Source organism: Bos grunniens, chromosome 1, assembly GCF_055505025.1.
Source record: "Bos grunniens cultivar Pamir isolate PY7600 chromosome 1, Bosgru_T2T1.0, whole genome shotgun sequence".
In the NCBI taxonomy this organism is placed as follows: Eukaryota; Metazoa; Chordata; class Mammalia; order Artiodactyla; family Bovidae; genus Bos; species Bos grunniens.
This window is the reverse complement of record NC_141165.1, coordinates 39,196,345-39,221,753: the sequence shown is the minus strand read 5'-3', so window position 1 is coordinate 39,221,753 and position 25,409 is coordinate 39,196,345. Positions and strand designations below refer to the sequence as shown.

The window sequence follows — 25,409 nt, the reverse complement described above, 5'->3', positions numbered from 1 at the left end:
GCCTACTAGGAATGAATTCTGGTGCTCAGCGCCCCCTAGTGACAGATCTCTGCGTATACTCCTCCCTCTACTGCCTACTCATTTTGGGGCTCTAAGCACTATACTGTAAGCTCAGCACACAGATCTGCATAAAAATATAAGTCCTACTGCCAAGAAACTGAAGTGAGAAAAGATATACCCATGGGTTTTGTTTTTTTTTTTTTTTAGGCTAGAATCAAGCAAGAGGGGTAAAAATATTATGGGGCAAAAAGAAAGAATCTCTAAAGAAACAGGAAATGCACAGTAATGCTGGCTGGGATTTGCTCTGGCTTCAGCCAAGAATCTTTCCTATCACAAACTTTTCAAACACAGGACAGAAAATGAGCACCTTTAATTAGCAGTCACTTTGTGGTACACTTAACATCATTTTATTAAAACATCTGAAATTATCATAAGAATTCTCCAAATAGGAAGTTCCTTCACGAAAACAAGCTATTAATACAAGTCTAACATAATCCGTAAATGAAATAAAATCTAAAAGATTTACCTAACAAAGTCTCCAATGAAGTCTGGTTACGTTAGTAAGTAACAGGTCTCTCTTAAGCTAAATAGTGAGTGCTCAGATATTTATTTTACTATTTAAATTGCAACTTAAATGGTACATACATACATTATGAACAGTCTTTCTGTGTTATGCTATGTTTGAAAACACAAAAGGTAAAAAGTCAAAAAAGCATCACAAGGATGCTGGGTGGTTGTGGAGCCTGGCCTCTTCTGTCCACCCTGGCTATACAGTGGGTTTTGGCACTTCCAGTTGTAATCTGAGAACTGGAGCACTACTTTACTGTCCAACCTCTACAGATGCTCTGCAGAAAATGTAGTGTAACTCTGCTTCTAAGTATTTCCAAATGCCAACTGAAAAAAAAATTCTCTGGAAAACAGATTTTCTTTTCTCTCAGAATTGCCAACAGAAAACAACAATAACTCAACCATCAGCCTGGACACAAACTACACTCTTTCCCAATCTGGATATCTAACACAGGGAAAGAAACTGTTTTCCCTGTAAGGGAAAGAGATGAAGTAAAGAAACTCATGGAGGAGACTTAGAGGACAGAGATAACTGTCGAAATGTAGCTATGTTCTTTCATCTGAAGAAGTAAGAAGAAATTAAGAAGTAAAATTTCTTTCTCAAATGATCAAAGCAATGAAGATGAGAATGGAACAATAGTAGGCAATTCAGGTTTAATGTAAAAACTGTTAATTCTATCTATAGGATAAAAATTTCTGGAAACATTACAGTACAGTAGGGAATAAGCAATTGTTGAAATAAGATCCACAACTGTGGCAAGCAACCCTACCAAGATTAAATCCAACATCATTCTTTCCTGCACATATTACAGAATCACTACAGTACACACTGGAAGAGCTACTTCACCTGAAAGCGGATAACATCAGAAACACGGGGCATCTGTAGGGGATGCGTGTACGGTGTTCACGGAGTATCGTCTATCTGTCTGATGTTTTCACTCTCATTAAAAGGAATTCAGTGACATAAGCCATCTTTCCCTCTTTCTTTAGATTCCATCTTCTTAACTAGACATTTAATTTAATGTGTACCTGAATAATCTGAATAACTTTATTTTAAAGGAAACGTGTGTGGAATCTATGACAAAGGAGTTAAGAATATACAATGGACAAAAGAGAGTCTCATAAATAATTGGTGCTGGGAAAATCTGACAGCTACATACATAGAAAACAATGAGATTAGAACATCCCCTCATACCATATACTAAAATAAACTCAAAAAGGATTTGAGACCTGGATTTAAAACCTGAAATCATAAAACTCCTAGAAGAGAACACTAGCAGAATATTCTTTGACATAAACCAGATCAATGATGTTTTGGATTTGCCTCCTAAGACAAAAGAAATAAAAAGCAAAAATAAACCAATGGGACTAAATTAAACTTAAGGCTTTTGCATAGCAAAGGAAATCACTGCTAAAACAAAAAGATAACCCACTGAGTGGGAGAAAATATTTGCAAATGATATGATCAATAGGGGGTCAATATCTTAAGTATATAAACAGTGCATACAACTCAGTATAAAAAACAAAGAACCCAATTAAAAATTGGGCAGAAGACCTGTATAGACATTTTTCCAAAGAAGACATACAAATGGCTAACAGGTACATGAAAAGATGCTCAATTATGATCAGTTTCCCTCATAATAGCTAATTATGAGGGAAATTCAAATAAAAACCACAATGAGATATCACCTGTTTGTCAGAATGAAAGGTGAAAGTGAAAGTAGCTCGTGTCCGACTCTCTGTGACCCCATGGACCGTATAGTGAATTCTCCAGGCCAGAATACAGGAGTGGGTAGCTGTTCCCTTCTCCAGGGGATCTTCCCGATCCAGGGATTGAATCCAGGTCTCCTGCATTACCGGCAGATTCTTTACCAGCTGAGCTACCAGGGAAGCCCCTTTTGTCAGAATGGCTATCATCAAAAAGTTTACAAGTAACAAATGTTGTCAACAATATAGAGAAAAGGGAACCCTCATGCACTGTTGGTGGGAATGTAAATTGGTTCAGCCACTATGGAGAATACCTCGGAAGCTCATCAAAAAACTATAAATAGAATTACCATATGATCCAGCGATCCCATTCCTGGGACTATATCTGAAGAAAACAAAAACACTAATTTGAAAAGATACATGCACCCCAATGTTTGCAGCAGAATTATTTACAATAGCCAAGGTATGGAAGCAACCTAAATGTCCGTCAATAGATGAATGGCTAAAGAAGATGCAGTATACAACTAAAAATGAAAAAATAATGAAATTGTCCCATTTGCAAAAACATGGATGGTCCTAGAGAGTGTAATGCTAGTGAAATAACTCAGACAGAACAAGACAAATACTTAATGTTATCACTTATGTGTGGAATCTAAACAATGAAACGAATGTATATAACAAAATATCAGTAGACAGTGGCTCAGACGGTAAAGCGTCTGCCTACAACGCAGGAGACCCAGGTTCGATCCCTGGGTCGGGAAGGTCCTCTGGAGAAGGAAATGGCAACCTACTCCAGTACTCTTGCCTGGAAAATCCCATGGATAGAGGAGTATGGTAGGCTACAGTCCATGGGGTCGCAAAGAGTCAGACACAACTGAGCAACTTCATTTGGTCACTTGATTGGAGAGGGAAGGGGCAAGATAGGGATATGGGATTAAAATAGGTAAGCAACAAAGATATATTGTACAGCACAGGAAAATAAAGCTAATATTTTATAATAACATTAAATGGGAGTATAATTCTTAAAAGTTTTGAATCACTGTGTTGTACACCTGAAACCAATATAATATTGTAAATCAACTATACTTCCAATAAAAGAATGTGTGTTGAAGAGCTATGTAAATGAAGTTACTGGCATTATATGTTTTCACTAGGTTAGGGTAAAGTACATGTAATTTACTGTTTTTCAGCTTTTTCTTTCATTAAATATTACTTTCCTTGTAAAAGAAGAGAATTTGTTTCACTGTTTTAATACTGAATGAATTTTTATATAAAGGAACCTAATTATTAACACACAGATATTTTTACCAAAGGGTGGAAGAAAGAAAGAAATGAAAAAATTAATGCACTAGTAGCAAAGAGCTATCTGAATCCTATATGGGTAGAAACGCTTCCACCTACTGAGTATTATTTAACATGTTTCTTTGGTGAAATCTTTTATACAGGATTCCAAAGTAGATTAGTGACAAACATTATAGGTTACTTTATAGAAATATAGAAAAGAGTATGAAAATTTAAATAATGATATTATAGATGACTTTAATATATGAGTTTAACTTCTAATTAAGTTCATATCTACTTGCTTAGTACTACTGAAATAAAAGTGCAATTCTGAGAACACCATATACTGTACCAGCCTGGAGGCCTGAGAGAGGAGAATGAAAGGTAAGCTTAGAAAGAAAAACTAGATGCCTATCTTGTAAGAAGACAGAATTTAACTCCAAAATTTTTATTATTTGTTATTATAATAATAAGATCACACAAATAACCCAAAAATGTTTAAGTTAATTTTTTAATTATCATAACATATTTAGACCTAGAGAAAAATGTGGGATATATGACTATCTTGATTTAGAAATACTTCCAAGGGCATTCCAAGAACATTAAGTGAAATGAAAATGAAGCCAACAGAATGTTCCAATAATACTGTTTATTCCCTAATCTACTTAAATTTAATTTTAAGCCGTTAGGATTTTCTAAATATTCTAAATTCAGCAAATATTTATTAATCATCTACCAAGTGCCATACAATGTATTAGGAATTTGAGTTGTAGAAACAAAAACATGATCTTTTCCCTCACAGAGGCTGACAGAGGATTAAACAAGCAATATATAAAAGAAGTGATCTGCTCTGCCTTGAAGATTAGGGAAGGTTTCAGATAGGAGATGAAACTTCATCTGAGACCTAAAACAAGCCAGGTAGACAAGCAAGGGAAGATACTCAAATGAAGGACATGGAAGAAACCAAGACAGAGGGGAAGAGACTGCTCAGCACCTACTGGGACTTGTAAATTCTTCATGGTTAAGGTAAGGGGACAGGCAAAGTACAGATGTGACTTGACTTTAGACAGACAGAAGTCAGGTCAAGTAGGGGTTTGTGCCCCAGTTAGGTTTTGTAAAAATCTCAATCCAACAGAAAATGAGTACCAACATAGTCCTTGGATTGTATTCATTTGCAATCCAAATGTAACTCCATCTAATGAACCCCCTCCCTGAAATATGGAGGAAATAATATCTAAGTCCTTTCAGCCTCCTGCAGCTAGCTACATTTTTCGAAAATAATCACTAGAGCATTAAGCAGTAATAAGATTCAACAGAAGTACATGCACTACACCATTTCTGTTTACCAAGCTTCCCTTGAGTTCAGATGAAATAAAGCAAATCAACTATTTGAAGAAGTTGACTTAGCATTAAAACCACAAGGTAGAAACATTTTGGACTGCAATGGGAACAGACTTTTGATAACTAATCATTTTTTGACTATAAACACAGAAATCTGTGTAGTTTAGAAAAGTTCTATTTTAAGTGATTATTTTAACGTTCTTGAAATAACCAAGTATTTTTACAAAAATGTTTAAATGTTATTTCCCACTGGGATGCCAATTCAAGTCTTTTGAGAACTCTCTGCCTCAGAATGCTATGAAGTCATTTTTCTAACTAGAAGATTTAATAAAGCCTTAATTTATTTACCAGAAAGCCAGAAATGTTTTCCTAATTTCAAACACTCACCAAAAACTAACATTTTCAAACAATTATATTTTGTCACAGTGAAGCACAAGTGAACAAAGATAAACAAAATAACATTGTTCTGCTTTTCCTCTAAAGTGCTGTATTTCTCAGAAGATACAGTTTTTGTCAGTGTAAGTAAAAGTGACTGTTTTCAGATTAAGCAGCTGGCATGTAATCAATAGTTATTACTGGCCTTCTGGACACTCCACATATCCAAATACTAATTCTGAGTATGGGTTCTGCTATTATCTCTCCAGGGCAAGAAGACTAAAAGGCTCAAATGTGCTTCTCTAGACAAAAGATTAAAAAAAAAATTAAAACAGTAGTCTATTTTAAAATGTTACAAACAATTCAATTTTCTACCTTCCAAAAACTGTTAATTGCATTTCAGCGTCTTATTAGCTACCTTGAGTCACAAACCACTTGGGATAGTTTGCGTAGAAAATCTGTCATCTCCTTTATTGTAACATAGAGCTTTCACTCTTTTACTTTTAAGAGGGAATAAGAGAAGGTTAGGTTTCTTTAATCATAGCATAATGTTCTTCAAAAAAAGTCTAAAGATTTATAATAAGTAAATCTTGAAATACCCACCACCATTAATCATTTGAAGAATCTTGAGAGAATTTTATTTTTTACTTCTTTTCTCTTCTGCTATCTACAATGGAAAGGGCTCATTTCACCAAAGAAAGCTCTGTAAGATGGTGCCAGTTTTCATTTGTCTGAGATAATTTGGGTTTCACTTTGGATAGGAGGCATAGCAAAAAAACCACTTTGTAACTATTCTCAATATACTGTAGCATACAGTATGGTGCTGAATTAAGCTTTTGTCAGTATTCAGTCCTAGCACGCTACATCAGGAATAAGAAAATGAGCTCTTTTTCTAACTATTTTCTTAAGTCAATTTATTCATAAAAAATTGTGGCTACACATGAATGAACCACTATTGAGTATCCACAAAGAGCTATTAATTTGCAATTCAGAAAAGAAGTACCATACATAAATTGTAAATGATTGGTTTCTGTTAACATACTTACTACAAAACTTAATCATCAATTTGGAAGTCAGAAAAGTACAGTCATGGATTTCTGATCTGAAGATTATAGCTAATAAAGCTAATAGCCTGTTCACCAGTGATCACCATTAGAAAAGAAATTTTCTTTGGAATGAGATTCCAGTTGTTTTCCCAGTAATCATGATGACTTTATCCACTCACCCTACCTTGACAGGTGATCTGTAATTCATAAGCTTGTGTATTTATGAAACTTATTTTGTATACATTATACACTGGCATGACAACACTGTCCTTTATAAGCCAAATTAAAAATTTTACATATCAGTTGACATGAGTTACTATATCACAGTGTGACTTATCAGCCAATGATTAGTTTCTGAAAGGTGAGAACTGAATTCATGTGTTAATTTGACTGGGCTAAGAGATGTCCAGACAGCTGGTAAAATATTTAGGCAGGTGTCTGTGAGGGGGTTTTTAAAGTGTTTGTCATTTCATTCAGTAGACTGAGGAAAGAAGATCCACCCTCAACAATGTGAATAGGAATCATCAAATTCCTAGAGGTTCCAAACAGAACAAAAGATGAAGGGAAGGGTGAATTCCCTCTCTCTGTTCTTGACATCCACATTCTCCTGCCCTTAAACTTCAGAGCTCTTAATTCTTGGGTCTCTGGACTCTAGGATTACACCATCAGATCCCCTGGTTCTCTGGCTTTCAGACCCTAACTGAATTACACCACTGGTTTTCCCAGTTTTCCAGCTTGCAGACAAGTAGATTACAGGACCTCTCAGCCTAGTACAGTCAGCACCTTTGCCATCTTTACCCTTATTCTATTTTATACCAATAATGAAAGAATGAATAAAACATTGATGGTTAATAACTACTGCTTAGTTACTGTGTGCAAGGCATTGTCTGACAAGCATTCAACACTGATTATTACATTTGATCCTTATAACAATTCTAGGAACATTTATAATTCTATTTTACAGATAAAGAAATTGAGGCACACAGAGATAAGAATAACTTGTCTAAGATCACACTACTATAAATGATAAAGATATGATTCAAATGTATGCAATCTGTTTCCAGATCTTGAATACATCCTAATACGTCTCCCTCAGTAAATTAATAATGTCTTGTAAATTTAATATAACTGAAAGAAATCATTAGAAATAATATGAGTAGAAATCTTTCACTTTAAATGTCTATAATATATTCTGTTGTATATTTGTGAAGGAAAATTAACAAAGTTAAAAAATATGTACAGAATAGAACTTTATCCCATTAAGACTGTCTACACAATGAGTTATATAATAAGAAAGATTTTAACGTTTTCTTTCTAAGATTAGAATCCTCAATTAAAATGTTTTTACATATTCTTTATATGCAAGTGCTTTTAAAGAATACATTATACATACAAGTAGAAGACTTACTATACTACAAAGTTTAACAAACTTTCATTGCTCTCCTACTATGTACTATAATACAAATTAGATATTTAAATATAGTTAAAACATGAATTCTAAACACAGTAAGCCTGCATATAAGTGAAATATATATAATAGAAAACAACAATGTGATAAAGAGATATAAAGGCACATTGAGCTGGAATGATTTGTTCTGCCCGAGGGACGGGAGAAAGAAAAGTAAGGCTTCCAGAAGAGGTAATGGTCTCAGTTAGCACTTAAATGAAATGGCCAGAAATATAGGTGATAAAGGTCATCTTAGAGATCTTGGACAGAGAAAACAGTATGTGTGAAGGCACAAAAACACAGCAAGTTGAGAGATTTCAGTAGGTGATATGGCTACAGCACAAAATTCAAGACAGGAAGTGGAAAGTGATGAGCTGGAATATTAGCTAAATCAGGAAATTCCATTAGAAATACTCAGACATGCATGTGATGAGGATCCACTGAAGGGATCGGAGGACTAACAAGCCCTCCTATCCATTCCTGAGTTGGGTTTTACTCCAGAAATAATTATTTAATGACAGTATTTCCCTAAATGTTGTAGTGCAACACCTCCCATCCCCACCTAAAAAGAAAGTTACTTTAAAAAAATAAAAGGTATTGTAGTTTCAAATTACCAAAGACTAGACTAAGACAAATATTACATACCTTAATGATGCAATAAACCTTGAAATCAGCAGAATTAGCTTACTTTTCATTTCTTAGTGGAATGAAATTATCAAATATTAATATAATATTTCATTTTTGTTGGAACAATCTGTAATTATTATAATCTAGTTCTAGATCAAATCTTAAAACGGTTTAAATTCAAACTACTATAAAAGCATAACAATTAGAAAGAGAAGGAAATCTAACACATTTGACTTCAAGCTCTATTTCCCATTTAAAGGCAATCAAGAGTTTAAATTTGGAACTAATATACAATATAAAAACATTTATTATTTACAAAGTGCTCTACATTTTCAAACTCCTTTACAGTTATTATTTTATTCATTTAAAAAGTTTATTATGGAAGTGTAATTTCTTTCATGAAATGAAAGGAGCAGAGACAAAAAGGCAGGCACAGCAGGAGTCAGAGTAGCCTTACTTAACAGACAAATCATCTAAGATCAAGCATGGAAAGTACATGAAATGATATCCCACGTCTGTTCTCTAAACACGTAAGACACTCAGGTTTGAGATGGTTCAATAAAAGTAACAGGCCTCAATCTGGCTCTCCTGACAAGGAGACAATCCAAAAGCAGATTTTTAAAGATAGTATTAAAAAACAAAAAAACAAAATAAAATAAATAAAAAGACAAAAAACAAACCTTAAAATCTCACATCTTTAGAGCTGAATTGATGATAGTGAGGGAAGTCCTATGGCAAACTTTAACTATTTGAAATGCCAGCGTAACCCACTTCATGGAGACAAACTTTATACATGTGACAGTCAGCTTATTACAAAAGAGAATCCCAGCATCAACAAAGATATAGATACAGATGTTGTAATCATACTGGAGGGTTAAGACATAAAACTAAAGACTAACATTTCCATTTCTAGGTTAGATCAAGCAAGACCACGATTAAACCACAGTTCAAGATGCCCAATAACCACGTGGAAAGTCTTAGAATCAATAGTAATTAGGTAAAACTGCGAATCATAAAACTGATGGTGTTTTCCTCTTTGTACTGGCAGCTAAACGCTTAAATTTTATAGCAAATGAATAAGAGTTAAGTAAACTCATTCTTGTCTTTCCTTTCATTGTCTCCTCGTTTCTGTCCTTACTCCTTTATTTAATCTGAATGAATTGTGTAAACTTTCTTAAATCCTTTCTGAAACAAGAGAGAATTTAAACTAGCTGGCTAAGCAAACAGTAACCAAAAAATGAAAATGGAAACATTACCTTTTCATCAAAATTACAATCAAGTCTTCTAATTAACACGATGAAAGTGCCAGATGAATTATCTCTTACTGGCGGAGGCACTATGGGTTCACAGGCATTCTCTGGTTTTGAGTTAATCAAAAAACCCTAAAAAAAGAATTAGCAATAAGTTTTCTCTCTGTTAAACTAAAAATAAAAAAAAAGGAATTCAACTTACTTCTATAAACACCTTTTGAATTTGCTCCCCACATTTTGCATTACGCTAGATGAATTATCTGGCAACTACAACAGTTTCTACCTGCAAACTGCTCACAACCTCAGAACTACTAAAGTAGTATTTGGTTTCCTAAGCATTTTTTAAAATTCCATTTTTACTATTAAACTTAAAAAAAAAATAATAACACATAAGTCCATCACCCCAGAGACAACCACTGTTAGCATGTTGATATTTTTCCAACAATGATTCACATTTCTAAATCAAGTGAATACTTTTTAAAAAGTAACTACTGATTTTCTTTCATCAAACAATAAAATGCACAGCATTTCTAGGAATTTATTCTATAGAATCACTGGTCTGGGTATATAAAGGTGTATGTAGAAAGATGTTCCCTCTTACATTGCTTTTAACCGGAAATTATGCACATCAATATGGCAGCCATTTAAGAAATTATAATATATTCTTTCAGTGGAAAATAACAGAATCACTAAAAGGAATAAGATAAATCTATACATATTAAACTGAAAAGGCATTCACAAAATAACTACCAATTAAAAAAAAAAACAGCAAGTTGCTCTCCCAAAAATACAGAATGGTTTGACATCTAAAATGTATTAATATAAAATGTTATATTAATAGTTTAAAACAGAAAAACCAAAACCAATGAATATAAAACACTGAATAAACACATAAAGATATTATCAAAGTCTTCAAATTCATTTATAAGAAGTGAGTAATTTTATAACTTTATCAACAAAGGTCTGTCTAGTCAAAGCTATGGTTTTTCCAGTAGTCATGTATGGATGTGAGAGTTGGACCATAAAGAAAACTGAGTGCTGAAGAACTGATGCTTTTGAACTGTGGTGTTGGAGAAGACTCTTGAGAGTCCCTTGGACTGCAAGGAGATTCAACCAGTCCATCCTAAAGGAAATCAGTCCTGAATATTCACTGGAAGGACTGATGCCGAAGCTGAAACTCCAATACTTTGGCCACCTGATGCGAAGAACTGACTCATTTGAAAAGACCCTGATGCTGCGAAAGACTGAAGGCAGGAGGAGAAGGGACAACAGAGAATTAGATAGTTGGATGGCATCACTGATGCAATGGACATGAGTTTGAGTAGGCTCCAGGCGTTGGTGATGGACAGGGAGGCCTGGCGTGCTGCAGTCTATGGGGTCTCAGAGTCGGACACGACTGAGCGACTGAACTGAGTAATTAAGGCTATGATACAGTGTCTTAAAACAGTCCTGTATGGTACATGAACTGGTCACACCAACCATCTATTCTACAGGATTTGGTAACTTCTCCTGCCTTAAATGAACTGCCTGGCTTGTGAGAGAATGTTTTTGCACATGTTTCAGGAATAAAATACACCATACCTTCACTTACTCAAAGAATAACTCCCTTTCTTGACTCCATAAAGCGCTTGGTTTTTACTTTGCAAGGAAACAGAACTGTGGTTATCCTCCCAACAAAGAATACTTACTTCATTCATATTAAATTTGCTCCCTGCTGCCTTTCCTGTGCCTTTCTGCACACAAACTAACTTTATGTCTTAAAACCAAATCACATAGCGCAGTTCTTTTCAAGACACTTATAACAGCGATTAAACTCAAGCCATGTGGCAGCAACAGGGTATATAACTCAACTGAAGTGAAGACAATATGAACAGCTATGACCAAATTTCCTGTAAGGACAACTCCATCATGATCGCCATCTAGCGGATAACAAGTGAAAGACACATCCCAATTTCAGATATGTTAAAACATGGGGTAATAAAGTGTTATCTTGGAATCAATTCGGGGCTTAGAATCTTAGAATCAATATATCAACACGGGGCTTCCCTAGTGATCCATACAGTAAAGAGTCTGCCTGCAGTGCGGAAGACCCGGGCTCGATCCCTAGGTCGGGAAGATCCCCTTGAGAAGGAAATGGCAACCCACTCTGGTATCCTTGCCTGGAAAATTCCATGGACGGAGGAGCCTGGCAGGCTACAGTCCACGGGTTCGCAAAGAGTTGGAAATGACTGAGCAACTTCACTTTAGAATCAATAAATGTATAGTACGTACAGGAACACAAAAAGGTCTATGAGTGGAACCAGGAAAAGGCTTTTGCTTTTTAATCATTTCTGTATTGATGAATCTGTTATGTATTATTTTGTGTATGTATTATAATGTATATATTATTATGTATTATTTTTAGACATAAGATAATTTACAAAACTTAAATACACATAAGCTAAAAATTTTAAAAAATCTATTTGTATTAATGGAAACTGAAGCCTAAAAAAGAAAAAAAACAGGTTTTTGTTTTGTTTTGTTTGGGGAGGGGGGGGCACATGGCTCATGGGATCTTACTTTCCTAACCAAGGATCAAGCCAGAATACCTGGCAGTGAAAGCACACACTGGGCCACCAGGGAATTCCCCAAAACAGGTCTTAAAATTATTGAATATTATTTTTCCTGTGGACTATGCTAAAAACAGTAACTTGATAAAATAGCCTACCAGTTCCTATCCCTCCCCCAGATATGTCACTTAAAACAGTGAAAATTTATTTTGTTTCATCCACAAAGTCTACAAGGCAGTGTAATGGAGTTTGCCAATTAATTCAGCAGAACTCTCTAGTCCTTTAAAGAGTGGCCAAGAAGGTGCTCCTTTATTCCAGGTCCACATGCCTCAAGTTTCCCTCCACAGCCAATTCCTTTTTATTAAAAGGATGCTTGCTCTGCGATCAAGGATCCTCCTTATCCTTATTTACTGATGGGGCAGTTTACACCAATACGTAGGAAGCCCAAGAAAACTACCAATGTCGAGAAGACTCAGAGGGGATGCCCATCTTTCTTACCATTGTTGCTGTAATTCTCTGATGATGAAACAAGGAGTCAGGACAAAAATAGTGCATTCAGACTGGCACCTCAGTATCATCAAATGTATAACAGAATAGATTTGTGGTATATATATTTATGGATTTTTTAAAAGGCTTTTATGGCAATACATGAAGCAGAGTGCACAAAAGATGGTTTTTCAGCTTGATGAGTGTTCCCAAACTGAACATACCTGTATCAGGAACTAGATATTAACAGCACTCCAGGAGCTCCCTTCATCATCCCTGTCAGTGACCACCCGCCTCCCCATCCAATCAGCAATGTCACTACATGGACTTTGAAGAGCTTAGATCAGATTTTGCCTAATTTTATACTTAACGTAAGTAGAACCAGACATACAGCAGGTTCTCTTTTAGACTTCTCTCAGTACTGTATTTCTCAGACTCATTCCTGCTCTTCAGCAACCTTATTGTTAAGATGTATTTGGCAGATCTTACATTTTCATTTCTCTATAGTATTACATGGTATGAATATACCAAAATGTATTCTACTGATGAGCATTTGGGTAATTTATAGTAGGCACTATTACAAACAGTGCTGTTATAAACTTTCCAGTACAAGTATTTTCATGAACACATGTGCATGATGTTTATGTACAAAGAAGAACCACAGGATATCAAGCTGGATCACAGTTTCAAGCTTTAGTAAATACCACCAAGCAATTCAGTTTTCCAAAGTGGTCTGAGTTACCATGTTTTAATTGGAATATTCAAATAACCTAAACTTAAAAATCATACTGAATATAATTTTGTTTTAACACTTCCAAAGTATTTATAACTGTGAAACTGCAGGGTAAGTGTTATGACAGAATACTTTGGCTGATAAATTACACTGTTAATGAAGTCAAAAAGAGACGGATAATTTTAAAAAATGGTTTTATTTAAAAGACTGTTTCAGGCTGAAAAGCCTTAGACTTTCCTCCCTTCAGTTTGAATGGCAACCATACAATGAACAAAATTAAGAAGAGTATGTGTGCGTGCTCAGTATCTTTAGTCATGTCTAGCTCTTTGCGACTCTATGGACTGTAGTCCACCAGGTTCTTCTGTCCATGGGATTTTTCAGGCAAGAATACTAGAGTGGGATGCCATGCCCTCCTCCAGGGAATCTTCTTGACCTAGGTTAAGGAGAGTATATGCAATGATAATGTCAACAAAAATGCTGAAAGCAAGGGAACAGAGCATCATTCCCTTTGTAAGAATATAAAAGTAAAAGCATGAAGAAAAAAAAGTGGTGAGCTGTTTTGTTAGTGAATACCTGAGGTTATTAATAATTAACAACTGCAGTAATAGCAGGCAGTTAACATTTGTTGAGCCATGGCGCTGAGCACTGTGTGTCAGGCACTATGCCCTTTAAATGCCCTAATTCATTTAATCTTTTCAATAACCCTATGAGGTAACTCCTATTGTTATATCCCTATTGTAAAGAGGAGGAAACTGAGTCTCAAAAGAGTTAGGTAACTTGTCTAAGGTTACACAGAGCAGGCATGTAATCCCAGGAAGTCTGGCTCCAGACCCTACATTCTCAACCACTCTGCCATACTCCCCCTGCTGGACAGAAACAAACAAACAAACAAACAGGTGAAGAACATAATGGGCAATAAGAAGAGAAAGGCACATTTACAAAAATGAACAAATCGTTAATCTAAAAGGCAGTTAAGGTTGATTCCAAAATTTAATACAACCATGTCAAATGATAAAGATGTCAATAGAACCTATCATAACTTTTACATTCAAACACAGACAAAAAGAGTCACACTGATCAATCAGACTTTATCAGCTAACATGTTCCTAATGTGTGACAGATTAATTTGTTTCTAGGATGTTAAAAAGATCCACTGCCATTTTCTCTAATGCTTTGTTAGACCATTCTTCTAAAATCTACCAGTAACTTTCACATACAAGGTACGCTTAATTCCCTTTTCACAAATTGCTGGAGATTACTCTCCTCTTAGGCAGTAAAACACCCCTTAACCATTACTCATTATTTTAAGTTCAATAAGATAAAACAAAATAAAAACAACATGAAGTACAAATGCACAGATCAGAGAAAATTATTCTATGTGAGGCAGTAACAGAAAAGGTGATGTTTGACTTGGTTCTTAAACTTTACTATAGTTCAGTCTGGTGCCCAAAGCTAATATACTACTATAAGTGATCTGACCAATACAACAACAGACAGGAAATATCACACTTTAACCTTTTCTAGATACTATATGTCAATTGATGTGCCATAAAACCAAATTAGGTTTCTGACAAACACATTACAGTCCTTTCAACAAAATTTTGACATGCTGCTACTAAGCTATATTTCTTCTCTTTTCAGAACCTATCTTTTAAGACTTGAGGGCAGATTTAATTCTAGTATCAATTTTAATTCTTAAAAATAACAACATAATATATAAAAATGTAAAGACTGTTGCCTTGAGTTTTACTTAACATAGAAGTAGTTATTTGTCAGGATTTTGATTTTGTAAATCTCAAGCTCTATGAGGAAAAGTCACCTGGTACATGCTTCTCATTCAGCATGCAGAGATATTGCTTCACTCAGGGGATGTATTTTGACATTTTAGAAAACAAAATCACTGCGCCCTCTGGTGGACAATGCTTTTTAGTTAGTAATAGGTTGCATACTATTTCACCAGAATACCCACTCATACCATTATCATTCTTTAGAAAAATTAAAAATTGTCACTTCAGTCTGAACAAACAGGGATTTACATGGTGGAATTAGCGGTAAACAATCCACTTGCCAATGCAAGAGACATACTGAGACACAGGTTTGATCCCTAGGTCAGGAAGATCCCCTGGAGGAGGACACGGCAATCGCTTAAATATTCTTGCCTGGAGAACCTTCATAGACAGAGAAGCCTTGCAGGCTATAGTCCACAGAGTCACAGACTTGACATGACGGAAGTGACTTTAGCACACATATGGTGAATCAACAAAGTGGAAAATTAAAAGCTCAAAAGACTGGTACACTTGTAGGACTTGATATATCCAACAAGATGGTTTCTTTAAAACTGAGGAATTTTCAGTGAATTGAGCTTACACTGTAATTATATGTCCTTTAGGACAGTCTTCTATATTGCCATATAATCAATACATACCAGTAAGGAATATTTATTCATATTTTATAGTCTGTAGTACTTGGCAAATCCTCTAAGAACATAAAAGCTTTAAATGTGTTAATCAATTACAGAGTTCTTAACAAAATCTTTGATAACAAAAAGTTCAGAAACAAATACAGAAAGTAAATCTGTGAAAACTTAAAAGACAGCAAAGAAATTCTCCTTCAGTTTTACAAACAAAAGTGAATCCTGAGTAATATGTCATCATAACTGTTTACAATTTGTCATTATCACAAGTCAGTCATGTGCTCAGTATCTAAGTCATGTCTGACTCTTTACAACCCTATGGGCTGTGGCCTGCCAAGCTCCTCTTTCTATGGGATTTCCCACACAAGAATACTGGAGTGGGTAGTCATTTCCTTCTACAATAACTCAGTTATAGTTGAGCACAATCTAGTTAACTAAAGTTGAATATAATCTGGTTATCAGGCTGATGAACGGGGTCAGACTTAAAATTACTGATAGCAATGGTCAGATCCTAACTACTGAAATTATCCCAGTATGCAGTATTCAAAGAGAATGGTGAATAGCAGGAAGGGGTGGTACAGGTACACAGATAAAATTAAGGAGAACAATACAAAATAATAAGTGTTGGTATCGGTATTGGATTTTCGGTTAACTTCAAAGATGATGATCACCGATTTCTTTATTAAATGAAATAAAAAATACAGTAAGTATGGGAAAAAATAAATTATTTCACCATGGCAAACTCTAATTTAAAGAAGCTTGATACTATCAATCTCTCCGAAGTGGTCAGAAGTTCATATACCAGCCATACACAAGAATACTTGGTTTCCCATTTCCTTGTCAGCCATTGATTAAGACTTGTTTTTTCCCACTGATCTGATGAGTGTGAAACAACCTTTAATTATACTGTACACAAGGAGATAATTTTAAGGCTATTCAGTATAACACTGTAATAGCTAAAAACTGGAATCTTACATATCTACCAACAAAAGAATAAAAAAATAAATTGTAGCACAGTCATAAAATGAAGTACTATTCTTTAAAATGAATTAAGACTATATAATAACATGAATTTCAAATACATTGTAGGATGAAAAAGGCAAGTTTAAAAGCCTCATGAAACATATAAAAGCAGGCACAACAGTGTTTATAAGGTAACATGTTTTATAACATTAAATGGGAAATATACACATAAATTTTAGGGTAATGATTATCTATGAGAGGGAAGATAAGGGAACCTAATTGGGACGATAAAAAGAATGTTTCAATGGTATTGGTAACACTTTATTTCTTCTTTAAAAAATGGTAAACTATTCGCATCTAAGTAGTAGGTATATTGGATATTCTGTTGTTTCCCTATTCTGTTTCCAATATTTCATAATTTTTAAAATTAAGAGCAACCTAAATGTATAATGACACAAGGGATTGGTACCTTATGGTATAATTCCAGTACTGCAATAAATTACAGAATTTCTAGTGATGCAATGAATACATATATTTTTACATGAAAAGATACCCATGATATTGGATATGTTATGATATTGCCAAATTTTAAGAAGTTGCAAAGTAATATATATAAATGGATGATTTTCAAATTCTTCTTTTCACATCCTACATCATCTTAATTTTTATAGTGACCATATATTACTCTTATAACCAGAAAAATAGGTTTTCATGGGCAAAGGAATAAAAAAGTACCTTTTTTTTTAGGTAATTATCAATTTTTACCATATCAAATTGATAAAGCCAGCAAGAAAATCTAATGAAAACTACTAAGTGAACGACAACAGAAATGCCCAGCATTTCTGGTGAAGCAGGGATGTATGCAGGCTGACTACGTTGATTTACACTATCAGAACCTAAGCCTCCTTTCACTTCCAAGGTGGCAAGAGAACAAACAGGACAATGCGGGTGGGTCCAAGGATGGTGGAAGAGACGAGGGCCCAAACTGTGGAACAAAGGAAAGGAACCAAGGTTGGCTTTTAGGAATTCCACATAAGATGGGTGAGATGCCGTGGATTTTCTCATGCACTCTTTTCAGGCCCTCCCTTTTATGCTCTCTCCCAGCTGCCCCACAGCTAAGTGATAAGCTACCATAATGAAATAATTCTTCATTATTTTCTATCTCTAATGAGATTCTATATTCCTTGATTCAGTAATACATGAATAAGCAATCATCACCTTTGAAATTAACAGGAAAAGGCTTATTTTATATGTTCAAAAGTCACTGAAGAAGCATTCTTTGAATATGATCGAAGTTTGTGCAATTGAAAATGCCTTTGTATTTTAGAATTCTCCTTTTATGTATAGCCAGGTGGTTTTATTCCTTATTTTGATGGCCCTAATTCCTTATTTTTCCTTCAAATAGGAAATTCTGACCTCTGTTTTAGCCAACAAATTGAAGGTGACATTGCAACAGTTCATAGTTCTTAGGAGAGAGGCAGCCATGCACATTCAGCCTTAACCAAGACTTCTTCCTATCACAAAGCTGTCAGGTGTCTGGGCGGAAAAACACAGCAGCAGTCCTGAATCTGTCTTGAGTATCTGCTGCAAAGGAAGCAAAGGAAGTCTCACACACAACCACACATTTCCTTGCCATATTTGCATTTTCCTTCACAGCAAAAAAAAAAAAAACACCCACTCTCTTCTAATCTCATCTTTACATTAAACAAAATGACTTCTTATAAAATAATCCTAAAATTAACTAGTAAATTTATTTTCAAAGAATAGTACAGTTTGCGAAAAATTAACTGGTAATGATGCTATAAGGCACTAATTTAAGAATAACGATCAGAAAAGAAAAAACTCATTTTAAGAGGAAATCCTTTTTATTTGTACCTTTGTCTGTTTATGTATGAGGAAAGGCAGTCAAGGACGAATCTGCCTGCCAACATCTTTATCCTCTCTGTCTTCTCATTCACATGAAGAACTTAGGCTGAGTACCAGGTTACAAAAACACTGTATACAAACATCATGGTACCAGATTTCCCTGGTGGTCCAGTGACTGAGACTCTGTGCTCCCAGTGCTGGGGGCCCTGGTTCGATTCCTGGCTAGGGCACTAGATCCGACATACTTTAACTAAGAGTTCATCTCTCTCAACTAAGACCTCATGCAGCCAAATAAATAAGTATATGTCAAAAAAAACACACAAAAAACGATCATGGTAAATCCAGCCCAAAGGGCGTTTTGCTGAAAACAAGATCTGCCATTGACAGGAATACTCAGCTCAGTTCAGTTCAGTTCACTCAGTTGAGTCTGACTCTTTGCCACCCTATGAACCGCAGCACGCCAGGCCTCCCTGTCCATCACCAACTCCCAGAGTTCACTCAAACTCATGTCCATCAAGTCGGTGATGCCATCCAGCCATCTCATCCTCTGTCGTCCCCTTCTCCTCCTGCCCCCAATCCCTCCCAGCATCAGAGTCTTTTCCTATGAGTCAACTCTTTGCATGAGGTGGCCAAAGTACTGGAGCTTCAGCTTTAGCATCATGCCCTCCAAAGAGCACCCAGGGCTGATCTCCTTCAGAATGGACTGGTTGGATCTCCAGAAACCCCAAATACTAGGCTTACCTTTCAGAGATAATCTTGATTTGAATTTTTAATAATCATTATTATTCCCTCTACTTGTCAAGGCACTTCTTAAAAGCAAAGAAACAAGAAACCTAGAAAAGTTTGATCCCCCTGAGACTGGCCTTTGGTGTATAACTGAATTATTCCAATGATACTGATAATATACAGAGAATCTAATCAGAAACTCTGCTAGCATTACTAATCTACATGATAAAATCTTGACTATGCAATAATGATGCTTCAGTAGTTGGGTATTCTTTCAAAAAGGTAAAAATAGGGGCCTATTTTACACTATACAATAAAATAATCCTGAGCAGATTAAAGACCTCCCAAGCATGGAGTGAAGGGCATGGGAAAAATTTACAAATTTTGCAGTAAACTGAGAAAAATATTTCAAGACCTCAGGGTAGGGAAGGATTACTTAAGATATAGAAAACTCAAAACATCAAAAAAGATGTCTACATTAATTTAAACTTAGGCATAATTTTAAAAGACAATTTTAAGTTAAAAAGCACAAAGAAGAAAATATTTATAAGGCAATATAACTAAAAGATTAAGAAAGCTGAGCGCCAAAGAATTGATGCTTTTGAACTGAGGTGTTGGAGAAGATGCTTGAGAGTCCCTTGGACTGCAAGGAGATCCAACCAGTCCATTCTGAAGGAGGATCAGCCCTGGGATTTCTGTGGAAGGAATGATACTAAAGCTGAAACTCCAGTACTTTGGCCACCTCATGCGAAGAGTTGACTCATTGGAAAAGACTCTGATGCTGGGAGGGATTGGGGGCAGGAGGAGAAGGAAATGACAGAGGATGAGATGCCTGGATGGCATCACCAACTCAATGGACATGAGTTTGAGCAAGCTTTGGGAGTTGGTGATGGACAGGGAAGCCTGGAGTGCTGCAGTCCATGGGGTCGCAAAGAGTCAGACACAACTGAGCGACTGGACTAAACTGAACTAAAAGATTAATGTCTGGACTCCTAAAAGTCAATAAAAATTAAAAATTTATAAACCAATACAAAAATGGGTTAAAAAACAGACAAACCAGAAGCCTGCTTGACCAATAATGCTATATCTCACTAATAATTACGTAATGCTACGTGCAGGTAGACGTAAGAGATGTGGGTTCAATCCCTGGGTCAGGAAGACCTTCTAGAGGAGGGCATGGCGACCCACTCCAGTATTCTTGTCTAGAGAATCCATAGACAGAGGAGCCTGGTGGGCTACAGTCCATAGAGTCGCAAAGAGTCAGACATGACTGAAGTGACTTAGCACACATACATGCACATCTCACTAATGCTTGCTATCACTAATTATTCAAGAAATCCCAAGTAAAAGCAGTATGATAGCACTTTATACCCCATCAAGTTGACAATCCTTTAATTCTGATAATAAGTCTTGGCAAGAATATGGCAAAAGAGTAACACTTACTTGTAAGTTTTTATTTTAGTGAGGCAGGAGAGAGAATGGAATTACAACACCAAACTGAGAGGTTAAAGACTTTCTGCAGTGTCTAACGGGGACTCTCAGTAAGGAACTTCTTGTGAGGATCTAACTCTGGACAATAAACACACCATACAATATGTCATTATCAGGTCTCTTATAATGTATTTAGACTTAAAGGAACATACTGATGTCATACATCTTCCTTTTGGATCTGAGGCACAGCCAATAAGGTCTCAAAAAAAAAAGGTTTTCTGTTAAAGGTACTGGCTAAAATATATAACCAATTGGCTAAAATATATAACCAAAAACAAAGAGTTTCCCCCAGGTAAAAATATCAAATCTTTCTTTTAAAACTTCAACAACACTAACAAGACATATTTTAATTCTTGTAAGATTCACATTTTTACATTAAAGCTAAAATTTTCTTTTGTTCCTATTAGCTTAATTGGCTAATTAAGCTAATTAGCCAATTTTGTTCCTTATTAGCATATGTAAATTGAATCAAGCAATTTCAATTGATATGTTATATCATATATATCTAATCTTTTATAAATGGTGGAATTGAGTGATACTATTATAAAATCTATAGATTCTACAGAATTTTTTTACTATGTTTTATACTAATATTTTATACTATTATAAAATATACAGATTCTACAGAACATAAGCCTACAAAAACTATCCCAACCAAACACTCTGGACAAAGCTCAAAAGTAATAATATTTCTCAGCTATGTCTCTTAATGCTATAACCATACAATATTTTTAAATTAACTTGGTTATATTTTTAACACATCTGTTTAATCAGTTTTATAGACATTACACTACTGTGAGCCATGTCCACTTTATAGTCAAGTCCTCCTTGTAAACAATAAGAAGTAGGCTAGCATTTGTGAATTCTGATTCTGGGCAATGGCAAGCCAGTCATGCAATTATAAAAGCTATCTATAATGATCCAACAATTTGCAATTTGTTAGAATACTCTCTTTACTATCACTGTATTTCACCTATTGGGCTTGCCCTATAATTACAGGGTAAAAGCAGGCAGATATTTAACACTATTTTTTTTCCCCAGGCAGTGAATAAACAACAGTTGTCAAAGTACCTTTTAAATGTAAACTAAATATACAATGAGCTTCCCAGGTGGTTCAGTGGTAAAGAATCCACCTGCTAAAGCAGGAGACTCTGGTTCAGCCCCTAGGTCTGGAAGCTCCCCTGGAGAAGAAAATGACAACCCACTCCAATATTCTTGCCTGGGAAATCCCATGCACAGAGGAGCCTGGAAGGCTATAATCCACGGGGTCGCAAAGAGTCGGACATAACTTACTGACTAAACAACAAAATTTGCGATAGCACAGAAGAGCTACAATAAGACTATGGTTATCAGGAGTTAATGAAACTCTTTAAAACAAGCTTACTAAGCAGAAAGGTTCTTCAGTGAAAAGGGATGGTTGGACCCTTTATGTGGAATGGAAGAAAGGCTGCCAACTCAAAATCGCTGATAATCAGAGAAATACAAATTAAAACAAGATAATTCTTTTGCCCATCACATTGGCAAAAGTTTAAAAGACTGATAATATCCAGGATTGGCAAGGGTGTAGGAAAATGGATATTCTCATACCCATCAATACAGCTTTTTAGAAAAGTAATTTAGTGCATCTAAGAAAATTTTATATATAAATACCCATGCACTCATTTATTACACGTCCAAACCTCTATCTTAGCAAAATAACTGGCTTTAGATAAGAAACCAAAATATCTGAATATTTATTAATAGAATATGCATGGTCATTCATGTTACAAAACACCAAAACACCAAGCAAGGCTGCGCAAAGATCTCTAAGACATAATGCTAATATGGGGAGGTGGGGGAATCAAATGTGAATACTATAGTGGATACCTTTCTTTCATAGTGCCCAAATTTTTTGAAACCACTGTTTCCACACTATGATCCTACCTTCCCGAAGTAGACCAAAACAACAAAAATAACAATAACAACAACTATATTATCCAGCCTCCCTCACAGCCAGGTATTTCACTAAAGTATTAATAAAGCTAGTAACTGTGTGATCTCAGTTCAGTCGCTCAGTTGGGTCCAACTCTTTGTGACCCCATGAACTGCAACACGCTAGGCTTTCCTGTCTATCACCAACTCCCGGAGCTTGCTCAAACTAATGTCCATTGAATTGGTGATGCCATCCAACCATCTCATCCTCTGTCGTCCCCTTCTCCTTCTGCCTTCAATCTTTTCCACCATCACGGTCTTTTCTAACAAGTCAGTTCTTCACATTAGGTGGCCAAAGTATTGGAGTTTCAGCTTCAGCATCAGTCCTTCCAGTGAATATTTGGGACTGATTTCCTTGAATATCTGGTTTGATATTCAAACCTGGTTTGAATTTCCTGCAATTCAAAAGCATCAATTCTTCAGCACTCAGGTTTCTTTATGGTCCGACTCTCACATCCATATACGACTACTGGAAAAACCATAGCTTTGACTAGACGGACCTTCATCGGCAAAGTAATGTCTCTGCTTTTTAATATGCTGTCTAAGTTTGTCATGGGCTTCCCTGGTGGCTCAGAGGTTAAAGCGTCTGCATAGCTTTTCTAGACTGTGTGGTCTAGAGTCTGTCAATTAGAAAAATCCAGGTGATAGATTTGAGGAAACAGTTTGGCAAAGGGTATCTCTTTGATGAGCTTGAGTAGACATAGAGGCAGATTGTTTTAAGACCACAGAAGCTTCTTGGTCAGAGACAAGGTTCTGTGCTTTTCTCTGGTGGTCAGTGGCTGCCATCAATCTTTTATCATGGCAGTTCTACGAGGTGCTTCCGGGTTTTATTGCTGAAACAGTCTGGAAACTGCTTCTCCAGGCTACGATACTCTCAACATCTCTATCCCTTCATAAATTCCTTTCTGGATAAATTAGCTAGAATGGGTTTCCTTATAAAAATTAAGAAACCTTTCATATACATAATGATAACCACTTATGAACTTTACAAGTTCATAAATGTATGAACTAAAAAACACTACGTATTTAGAAAAGGATCTGAAGACTATGAGAGCACATAACAACCTGATGATGAACTCTAAAGAAGAAATATGTATAGGTGAGGAAGAGGGTACAGCAAAGCTTTTTCCTTTTTCCTCTACATACCTCTTTTCTGTTTAAATATTTTTACAATGACAAACAGTTGTATAATACTGGGATTTTTTAATAATTTAAAATCTTTGAAAAACTTAAAAACTGGTACATCCTACCCAGAGATGCCTGGTATCCTAGTTGAGAATAACATTTTTATGGCACTTAACTACGGAATTAAAAAAAATTAGAACAAACTGAAAACATTCTGTGGTACATATATACACAATTTCATGTATTCTCACTTACATAACATAAAAACCTTATATTGGAGCACAGAAGGATTTTTTTAAGCATGACTCCAGAGGTAGAAGAGAAGATAATAATATGCAACTATAATACACAAATATAACTTCTGAAACTTTAAAGTTAAAAGATGAAGGACAACGATCTGAGGCATATAAGGCAAATAACAGATTAATACTTTCAATATACATTCTTACATAGCAATACGAATGGACATTTTAATTTAAAAATGGGAAAAGTGCATTAGCAAAAATTGGACAAGCTAAATATCCACAGTAAAAAAATTAAACAAAATTATTCAAAAATCCATAGTATTTCATGATATTGCAAAACCATGCAGTCACAGCAAACTAAAAGGCAGATCCTTGTCTATTAGCATGAAAAGATGTTCCAGTTTACAATTAATTAAAAATGGCAGGTAACCAAGTGACATATTTCTATTAGTATTAAACATAGGTTCATTATATGTACATAAATATATATGCACAAATATTCGTACATATATCTCAACAAACACACAGCACATATTCTAGAAGAACAGATCTGAAATAGCAAATGCCAAATGCTAATAGCAGCTAGTTCAGAATAATAAAATACAATCACAAGTAATTTTCACTTTCTTTTTCATACCTTATCAATAGTCTGAGCCCTTTATGAATGAATACATATAGGTTTTATAAGTAACAGTAAGAAATATTTTCATCCTTTAAACAAACAAAGAGCAATAAAGATAACTTTATTAAATATCCTGTAATTTTAATCATATATTACTATTTTCTTACCTTTAAACCTTCAGCTGGAAGTCTATAACCAAACCTTGCTGGAAGGTCATCAAATGTCTGAGATGCATTTTCAAAATTATACTAAATATAAAATTAAAAACAATCAGGTTACAACCAATGTACACATAACATTAAAAACAAAAAGTCTGTTAAATTATTTAAATTGTCATTTCCACGATTCTGATTTACTATCACAGCTTATCACAATTCAACTTTGTAAATGCATATCCACTAAGAAAGGAATATATTGATAAAATTTACTACATATACAACTGTTTCAATTGGATTCTGATTTCATGTAATTATTATTAAACAGAAGCAATAATTCTGTTAACATTTAACTACCTACTGTTTTCCTCACTTTTTCCCCATAGACAATTCCCTAGCAAGGAATTTTCTAGACAGATTATT

The 25,409-nt window shown here is 35.1% G+C and overlaps 1 protein-coding gene across 6 annotated transcripts in view; it reads right to left on the bottom strand.

Annotated features, from left to right (window-relative positions):
* Window positions 1-25,409, bottom strand: part of RNF13 (ring finger protein 13) — a 127,357-nt gene that overhangs the window by 71,700 nt on the left and 30,248 nt on the right. For 4 of the 6 annotated variants that reach the window (XM_086388841.1, XM_086388701.1, XM_086388815.1 and 1 more), the window contains exons 3-4: window positions 24,999-25,079; window positions 9,648-9,773 (exon numbers count right to left, since the gene is read on the bottom strand). Coding sequence is in view for 4 of the 6 variants with exons in the window: in XM_086388701.1 (XP_086244827.1) it covers window positions 9,648-9,773; window positions 24,999-25,079 (207 nt within the window). In the remaining 2 variants the exon portion in view is untranslated. The remainder of the gene's footprint in view (window positions 1-9,647; window positions 9,774-24,998; window positions 25,080-25,409) is intronic. The other 2 variants (XM_086388871.1, XM_086388766.1) reach the window with 1 other exon arrangement.